The sequence below is a fragment of the Ammospiza caudacuta genome, chromosome 2 (genome assembly GCF_027887145.1).
Source record: "Ammospiza caudacuta isolate bAmmCau1 chromosome 2, bAmmCau1.pri, whole genome shotgun sequence".
Taxonomy (NCBI): domain Eukaryota; kingdom Metazoa; phylum Chordata; class Aves; order Passeriformes; family Passerellidae; genus Ammospiza; species Ammospiza caudacuta.
The window spans coordinates 116,175,614-116,184,911 of NC_080594.1; the positions used below are offsets into that span (position 1 = coordinate 116,175,614).

Here is a 9,298-nt window from a genome sequence, read left to right on the forward strand (position 1 = left end):
GAGTATCCTGGGCTTATGCAAGGGAAAAAGGGGGAATAAAAGGGACCTCTTTGACCCTCAATGGTTTACAAAACACTGTGAGGGGCCTGTTCCCCTGGGCTCCCTTTTGTTTCCACTCTGGTGACTCAGTGGCAGGGTGATCCTGCACGTCCCATCCTCCAGCATGGCTCAGCAGGGAGGAAAAGGGCATCAGAGGTGGGAGCCAGGCTTTGGCTCTGAGATTTCCCCAGCAGATGGAAAAAATGAGAAACAAAAAGTTGTGGACACAAGCAGTGTGGAAGGCAGAGAGCAATGCATTAAATCCTGCAGCGAGGGGCTGACATCAGCCTGAGTGGGTGGAAAAACGGAGACAGCGCGGACAATGGTGCTGCTCTGCTCCCTCTGAGAGCCTTGTCAGAGAAAAGAGAGAAAAAAAACCTGAAACAATTACTGTGGGGGATCTGGGAGGAGGGGGGAAAGGGAAGGAAAAAAGGAAAGCCCAGCATTCTGTGGAGGAAAGTACAGAGATGCTCAGCAAATCCCGAGTGTGACCTTGCCACCATCGTGTGTTCCCCTCTGTTCAAGGCAGAGGATGCTCGGTGCCACCGGCGAGGGGCTGCTGCCACCTCCCGGGTCCTGCCGGGCTGGCAGGGCAGGAAAGCCTCGGGAAGGGAGACCAGAGCCAGTTCTTTGGAATAACACAGGAATTCTCGGATAAGGATGTAAAAATCCCCGGGTGCTGCATCTCTGAGCACAGTGCTCAAGGCGCCGAGGAAATAAAACTGTGAGTGTGTAAATGCTGTGTTGGATGTTATGGGTTTTGTGTACAGAATTACACAAGTGTGCAGATCTCACTGATGGCCTGAAGGCAGAGCAGGCTCTGAATTAAGCAATGCTTCTTTCCCCCTGATCAGAAGTTAATGACATGATCGAGCAGCTATGAAATTTTAGCAGAGAAAGCACCACAAGCAAATCATGGAAATTCCCTTTCTCCTGACTGCCAGCTGAGCTGCTGCTTCACCTGAGACACACCAGGCAATGCCACACTGTCCATGAGCCCCTTGTGTGCTGAATCCGCCCCTGGACCCTTGCAGAGTGACCCTCAACCACCCCAAAACCCCAGCGAGACACCACAGCCTGCTCTGGGAGCAATGAGTGCTGCAGGGAGGCTCCAGGGCCTTGTGGATCAGCTCTGCCCATACCCTGGGGCAGCTGGTTCACCCTCCTTAAGCAGACACTCACTTTTCTCCCTCAGAGGAGTTCAGGCCCCTCATGATGTGTGGCAGATCTCTGGATCAGCTGGAGGATGAACTCTGAGGCACAGAGAATTCTCCTGAGCTTTGGTCAGCTTGCGTCACTCCGTCATCCTTCCTCAGCCTCTCAGACTGAGATTTCATTTTTATTCCACTTGTGCTGCTCTCTCAGAAATGCCACGAACATCTGTGCTTGTCCCAAGCTGACATTTGTCATTAAAAGGGCCAGTTAATTGCAAGTGAAGCACCAGCCATGTAACCAGGCCTCAGGCCTGCTCTGTGGGCTCTGGATGGGCCCTGACTGCATTTCCCCCGGGAAAAGCCAGATCAGGAGCTGGGAATGAGGGACACAGCAGGGACACACCTCCCCTGGCGTGAGCTGGTGGCTTTCCAAGCCAGTCCTGACAAGAGGTCACACCAGAGGGACAAAGTCTGAGTTAGGGAGGGCAGGCTTCACATCATTACAGTCTTCTCTGGCTGCACATCCCAGATTTATGTGCCCAACACTACAATAAACTGCAGAGATGTGCCCAGTGTTCTTTTGAGAGCATAATGGGGTTTTTTCACATGTTTGGAGCCTTTTTTTTTTTTTTTTTTTTTGCTAACTGAGGCAGCTACTGCTATTTTAATTCCATATTTAGAGACCTGTGTGGCAGAGCCCAAATCCTGATGATGATGATGCCAAGGAGATGAGGGGTTGCAGAGATTGCATGCAGCAGGATTTGCTTTGGGTGAAAAATGTTGGTAAACTTTCAGGCTACTCCCAGCTTTTATGTAGCACTGGCTAGCTTGTAAATCAGTCAGAAACCAAGAAATGCCAGAGTTGTGCAACTCTGATTGGATCCTTGTGCCCTGGGCCCCATCTTCCTGGAGAGGTGTTAACCCTGGTGAGAAGGGAGCCCTTGGGAGTGCCAGAGCACAGGCAAGGCTGCCACCCCGTGGGGACATGGCTTGGCCAGGCAATCTCTGCCTGTGTCCAGGGCTGTCCCTCTGCCAGGAGCCAAGGGACAGCATTCCGGAGCTGAAGGATCAGCCTGGGGAGGATGCAGCATCCCTTAACTGCCCATTCCCTTGCAGAGAGGGCTGGGTGAGCTCTGGGTAAGCAGCATGAGGAGAAGCCTCCTTATCCCCCTGCCAAGGAGGGTGACAGGCCAGGAGCTCTGCCCCAAATACTCAGGGACATCTTCCTGGCTGGTGGCCTGCAGGTTGGACCCTGCCAGTTCTTGCTCCTGGATTTTTCTTCAAGGAGCAGGACCCTAGCAGAGGTACCCTGCCCAGGCAGGGCAGTGCCACCAGCTGCTGTCCCCCAGGTCACTGCCGCCCCACTGAGGCTGTGGAAGAAGGGGAATAACTTGGAGGAGTCTGCATGTCCCTGCAGCACCATCTGCTGCCTCCTCCTGTGAGCCCTCTGATAATTCCTCTGGAGGAGAAGCTAAAGTAATTTCTTTGCTGTGGGGAAGCAAGATTACCAGTCTGGGTGGAAAAGGAGGGCAGGTAATAAAAACACACTGCAAAAAGGATGAATAGTCACTCTGAGTAGAAGGCCCTGGTTAAAGGCCACACTTCACAACCTGCCCAGACACTCTGAAAGTTTCCTGTTGCTGCTTTTTCCTCCATTATAAAACTATCAACTAATTCACAACCAAAAAACCTCCAAGAAGTTTTGTTAATCCTTAAAGAGTGTTATCAACACCTTACTAACAGGTGAATTTGTAAAGAAAGTTGTGGTGAAGAGCTCCTTCCTGAAACCACCACAGGTTATGAATAACAAGAATTTCTTTAAATTACAATCTCAGCAAAGGGAAACAATAATTTTTGCAGAGAAGAGGAGGAGAATCCTGGACAGATGTGACTGGGAAGATTTCTGGGTGAAAAAAATGGAAATATTTTGAGTGACACACAGGCATTAGTGGCACTGCTCAAGCTGTTCTGCAAGTGGATGAGCCTTTTGGGGTCAGAGGGGCTCTGGATTTGGGGACACATTCCCTGTCCCACACAAAACACCACCAGACACCCCAATGCCCTTGCACAGAGGCTTTCAGAGCTGCTTATGGGTTTAATTAGCTTATGGATTGCAAAAGGCTTTAAAATCATCCCTTCACAGAGCAGGGAGGCAGTCATGGTGTGGTGTCCCCAAAAGTGAGGGGCAGTATGGGTCCTGAGCTGCTGCCTCCCTGTGTGGCTCCTGGCCTGCCTCAAACCTGCCCTGATTTCCTGTCATCATTTCCTATCAAAACTCTCACTTTCTGCCAGCCAGGCATAAAAAGGGGCCCACAAATGGCTCAAATGTCATTTGATGGCCCTGACAGACACACACAGGATGCTCAGGCACCTCAGGTAACATCTGCACACAGATCACGCTCAAAATCTGTTTCCTTATTTTTACACCTCTGAGAGGTTTGAATGGGGGTCAAATGTCTGGGATTCGATTTTTTTTTTCCTCCTGGCTTTGCTGGGTTTCTGTCAGGAAGGGGAGAGGTGTCAGCACATGGCAGGGAGGCACCGAGGCTCTGGCAAAAGATGCATCTGAAGGGAAGGCAGCAGAGGCTGGTGACCTGTTAGCACCAGGCAAAAAAAAGAGGCAGCTTCAGTTAAAATGTCCTTTCCATGCCTGCAGCCACAGCTCCCCCCTGAAATGGAATTGCCCTTTCCCAAAGTGCACTCATTCATGCCTTTCCCCCGGAGATGCAAACACAACAGGGGCTGCACAATTTGTGGTAGAAAGCTCTGAGATTGCCCAGTAATTAATCTCAGTAAAAAAAATGGTTTAAAAGAGTGTCAGACGCTGAGGGGATTTTATTGCTTTCTAATTACCAGACAGTCATCTCCCTCCTTTGCTTTCTCCTGCATCTGCAGCTCTTTCCCCCTCCTGCAGCCTTGTCCCAGGCTCTGCCACAGGTGCTGTGATGCTGGTCCCAGTAATGATCACTTAGGGGATGAGCCCTGGGGCACATTCGATTTGTCTGGATAAGAGATGATGCCTCTGCTCCTGAAGTCCCAGCCCTCCCTGAGTTTTGGCCTAGATATGGCAGAAGCAAGTGGCTTTTAAATTTAAATAGTCTCAGAGCTTCTGTGTTTATGGCTCATATTAATATCTAAGCCCACACTGTGAGAAAAAAAGAAAAAACCAACAAACAACTGCATTTATTTCCTCTGTTTTTCACAGCTAATCAGCATCAAAGAAGAGGAGGTTGGTGGGCTCAGCTTTTGGCAGAGCAAAAACTGTCTGAGATGATTATACCTATGTGGTAAATTATGGAGAGGTAGGGGCTTTCCTGAGCACCCTGGATATCCATCTGTGTGGAAAGCTGTTTGAGCAGAGCATGAGTGCTGAAACCTTTACTCTTGGCTATTGTCATACACTGGAGCTGTGGATTTTATGCGTGGAAACTGCAGGGAGAGCTCGTACCTCCACCCCACCCATGCTGCCATCAAACAACCTTAATCATTAATTTCAGATTAAATCTGTCACATGGTACCATTGGGCATGAGGTTTGAAGTGCTGTTTGTACTGACCCAGTGGTCTGAAGGAATGGTGTGGTGGTCAGGCTGAGTTTTGTTCTTTCTCTGATCCTTTGGTCTCGGGTTTCTGTGGTTGAGATGACCCCGAGGTATTGGAAAGTCTCTTTTTTCCAGCCCCACAACTAAAGAAGAAGTTGAGATTCGTCAGTTCTGCTTTTCAAGGTTGTTTATTTTTCCTCATCTATCACATCCTTTCTCTGACCTGCTGAGATTTGTCCAACAGGTCGAGTTGTGGCACAGTTCTTGCCTTTTGGGGTGGTGTTAACTTTTTATACTAAAAACTACATATGCTTTATTTACAATAATTCTCCAATACCTATCACCTATGTTAGACATTCTGTCTCTACTCTAAACCAATCTAAAAGTGCCACCATCACAGCAGAAGATGGAGGACAAGAAAAAGAAGGACAGGACATGCCCAGACTCCTCCATCTTGCCTCTTGAACCCCCAACCTAAAAACCCAAAAATTCTACATTTTCACCCTGTGACAAATTAACTATCATTCTACTCAAACCCTTGTGGCTTGTAAATCTTCACACAAAGTTGGTAATTGTTTCCATGGGTTAAAATCGAAGGCACAGGTGTTTTTGACTCTGTGCCAAGGTCTCTGAGCCCCCTTGCCAGGGTCTCGAATCACCCAGGGCCGCCAGAGGAATGTCCCGGGTCCCGACACTTTTGGTTTTGTTTGCATGAGGGATAACAGGAACGCAAAAGAAAGGGTGAGCCATCCTCACAACAGCAGTGGAAAGCACATCCTCCAAGTGGTGCTGGGCACCACAGTGACCTTCAGGAGCCTTCCAAAGGAAGAAATGAAACCCCCAACGCCAGTTGCGTGTTTCCTATATCACTTTATTGACCGCCACTGACCACGTTCTCAGGCTGAGCGCCAGATACCAGCAGGAGAGGTGGAGCTACCCTAGAGTTACAGGAGAGCAAGGGAGACAGTGTGTCACACACAGGCTGGGGAGAGCTGGCTGGGGATGGGAAGCCTCTGCACAGTGGTGAGCCCCCCTCTTTCCCCCCCGAGGGCCTACAAAGACGGTGGAAAGACGTGCTTGTCCTCCTGTCAGTTGTCCCAGAGGGAAATGACAGGGCAGAGGTGTGAACAGAGACACTTAAACACTTTGCTGAAAGAAAAAAAAATACACATTGCAACCCCCCGAAGGTGAGATGTTATTGGTAATTATTATTATTGCTGTTGTTATTATTTCTCCTGCGGTTGCAAGGAACTCATGGCAGGTTCGGGGTCTTGAGTGTGGGGCTTGGCTCTGTTGCTGTTTGAGAGTAACCAGTTGTGAGGTACAGCAATTCTGCAGGGCTTTTCCCCTGTCCCAAGCCTTGTCTCGAGGCTTGGTGCACCAGCAGCCAGCGTTACTCGTGCACTCCTTCCTATCTGATGGCAGAAATGGGCTACAGCACCAGACAAAGACCCTTTCAGCAAGTACAGCAGCATGGCAGCACTGCCACCCGTGCCATCCCCACCAGGTTTAAGCTTCCAAGTCCACCAGCTGCTCACCCAGCCCCCCGTTCCATCCGAGGGAAGAGGGGGAAAACAAAAAAGAAGAAAACAAAAAAAAGAAGGAAACAAAGTGGGGGAGGAACCAAGAGAAGAAACCCCTCTAGACATTCACTGATATCTACGCCAAGGCTCTGGGAGCGGGACCTGCAGGTGGTGGCAGCCAGCCCAGCGCTGCCGGGCTCAGGAGGAGGGCGCCGAGCTGGGCTTCTCCTCCCGGGACACGGGGATGGGCCTCTCGCTGTGGCTGGCGTCCATGTTGGAGGGGACCTTGGGGCCCGAGAAGGTCAGCATGCCATCGTTGGACAGCGAGCAGGTGATGGCAGCCTGGTCCACATTGGCGGGCAGGCGGTACCGGCGGTGGAATTCCCGGGAGATGTAGCCGTGGTCGTCCTGAGAGGCAGTGGGGAAAGGGGGGAAGGTGTGTCAGAAACTCCTCGTGCCTCCCTTTGTCCATGTCCCTTGGAGAACCACATCCACGATCTCCCTGGCTTATCGTGACACTGCACTGCCGGGACCGCTGGGCACACCTCTGCTAGGGTTAATTTCACAGCTTTGTCCCCCCTGACACCTGTGAAGCTGCAAGAGCTGAGCACAGCAGCAGGGAGTGATTTTGGCCATAGGTTTGATCCCAGGCTGGGATCTGATTTGGGCTTCTGATTTCAAAGGACGCTTGGAGACAAAGTCTGGAGGCCTGGGAAGGTAAAGGCAAGGCAGACGTGTGCAGCCATGCATTTATTTATCAGACTGCAATGCTGTGTCAGCCAAAGTACACAATCCTGGCCCCCTTCTTTTTTTGGCCAAAAGAATGAGAAGTCACAATTATTTTTTTAAAGTTGGCCATGAGAATAATAACTGTATTTAAAAATACATACTGTTTCCAGGCTAGAGCCTTGTCTAGCCAAAAATGTGTATGAGAAGAATTAAACCCCTGCTGGTATAATTCACTTTTTGACCCCCACAGATATTTCCATGACATCCGTGTTAAAAGTTTCCAAGCCTGAGGCCCTTGGTTGGTTTTCTTTTGTTTAGTTTGCTCTTGCTTTTCTCTCCCAGACTGGCATATAAAAACTCTGTTTTCACTAAGGATTCTGGCTTATGAAAACTCAGCCATGCTTCAGTAGTGCCAGATGATGTTCTGTGTCTGGCTCAGTGTTATTAGTGAACAATGGACATGGTCATCTGATGGTTATGGAAGATGATGATTGAAAATAAACAAAAGAGGGGTGGATTAGCTTGTTATTTTCAGATATCAGGTGGGGGCTCTATGGAAACAGCCCATGCCAATAATGACAATTCATAATTAACTCCTTCTTCTGATATAGTCTTTTTTGTTTTTCCTTCAGCTGAGAACTGTTGGAAAGAAGGAAAACAGAGCTGGACTCTCCAGCTGCTCCACCATCACCATCACTTCCACTTACCTGCCTTTCACTGTGCTTGCCATGGATTTCCACAAAGTCATCAATAATCTTCACGCTCAAGTCTTCGGGAGAGAAGTGTTTTACATCCAGCATGATTGTGAACTTGTCTCGATCAGACCTCACCTGAAACAAGCATTGTCACACAGTGAGGCCCCAGCTCTGGCTGTGGGGCACTGCCAACATCACCACAGGTCAAAGGATAAAATAGGGGTGCTCTGGCACTTTGTCCTTCTGTGACTATGGGCCTCAGCAGGGGTTTTCTTCCCATTGTGGGGACCCAGGGAGAGGGTGTGGGAGGTGTCAGGGTCGCTGAGAGGCTGTGGGAGGTGTCAGGGTCACCAGGAGGCCATGGTTGGTGTCAGGGTCACCAGGAAGCCATGGTTGGTGTCTGCACCTTGGCTACTGCTCTGGGGAGAGGTGTTATTATCCTTGCTGCTATTCTTGCTCTAAAGGGGACCCTTTAGCACTTAGTGACCTGCCAGATGGGCCAGGCACAGAGAAGGGATGGAAACCAGTGTAAGACTCTCTGGGAGCACGTGTTTTGTCCTTTCAGTGATTTATGGTTTCATTGTGGTCGTAGCTCTGGGAGGAAAGCAGTAAGAGAGGGCTACAGAAAGTACCTGGGCCTGAATTTCAGATCACAGACCCCATAGCTACACATTCTCCTACAGAAAATTGCTCTGGGGTCCTTCAGTGAGAGATTGCAAAAACCACCAAGCTCCCAAGGTGGAGAAGGTGGAGAAAGCTCCCACTTGCCAGGGTCCTCTCCCATGGCGAGCTGCCCTCACAGGCACTAATTCTGGGAGCAGCCTTGCTCTTCTCCACTATCCAGGTGGTGGGGCACAGAACAACAAAACCAACCTTCTTGTGTTGGAAACAACACTCAAAAGGAGCCAGAATGGTTCCTGTTTCTGACAGGAAGCTTTGTCCCCAGTGAGGGCTCCCCTTTGTGCCCAAGAAGGGGTGGGTGGGCTGTGCCTGGCAGTGGCTTTGGGGTCTTCCTTGTCCAGGAAATGTGAGATGTGGGTGGAGAGGAGCAGCTGGAGGCACAAGGAGGGAGAGGAAGGAAAGGAGAGGAAATCAAAGGGCCCTTACCTCTGAAATGCCCGACTCCAGCACGCTGCGGAAGAGGGACTGCCTGTAGTAGGGGCTGATAGTGGACGAGAACAGAGGCAGGAGGTCATACTCGAGGAGACCCTCTCCAAAAAACTGGTCAAACAAACGGCTTGGAATGAGGGGTCCCAGAGCACGCTTGAACCAGGGGTGCTGGATGGTAATGTCCATGCTGCTGCTGCTGCTGCTGCTGCTGCTGCTGCTGCTGCTGCTGCTGAGACCTGTGGCTGCAAGGGGAGAGCAGAAGGGGCAGCGCCGCTGCTGGGGAGACGGCGATGCCTTGGCTGGAGTGCAGCCCCAGGGAAGCTCCCCCTATATATACCGGCCTGGCAGAATGAAGGCATTAGTAGGATTCCTCTGGAAAGACATGATCTCATGATGGAGGCAACGTGGTCAGCAGAAATGTGGAGACTGACCTGGAAATGACAGTCTGGTTGGAATCGGTGCCAGATGTCCTGGAGGGATGATGCCAGGCAGCAGGCTGCGAGGCACA

The 9,298-nt window shown here is 50.5% G+C and overlaps 1 protein-coding gene across 1 annotated transcript; it reads right to left on the reverse strand.

The window, feature by feature from the left end:
- Positions 1–6,454: 6,454 nt before the first annotated feature.
- Positions 6,455–8,976, reverse strand: CRYAA (crystallin alpha A). Its single transcript, XM_058800149.1, has 3 exons — positions 8,788–8,976; positions 7,693–7,815; positions 6,455–6,664 (listed from the first exon to the last, which is right to left on the reverse strand). The coding sequence occupies exons 1-3, from the start codon at positions 8,974–8,976 to the stop codon at positions 6,455–6,457; spliced, it is 522 nt and encodes a 173-aa protein (XP_058656132.1).
- Positions 8,977–9,298: the final 322 nt, after the last annotated feature.

Excerpts from the sequence above, each read along its gene's own strand:
- CRYAA (XM_058800149.1), bottom strand. The coding sequence starts at position 8,976 with ATGGACATTACCATCCAGCACCCCTGGTTCAAGCGTGCTCTGGGACCC. Across the intron at positions 7,816-8,787 it reads TGGAGTCGGGCATTTCAGAG|GTGAGGTCTGATCGAGACAA; the intron begins GTAAGGGCCCTT and ends TGCTTGTTTCAG. Across the intron at positions 6,665-7,692 it reads GCAAGCACAGTGAAAGGCAG|GACGACCACGGCTACATCTC; the intron begins GTAAGTGGAAGT and ends ACTGCCTCTCAG.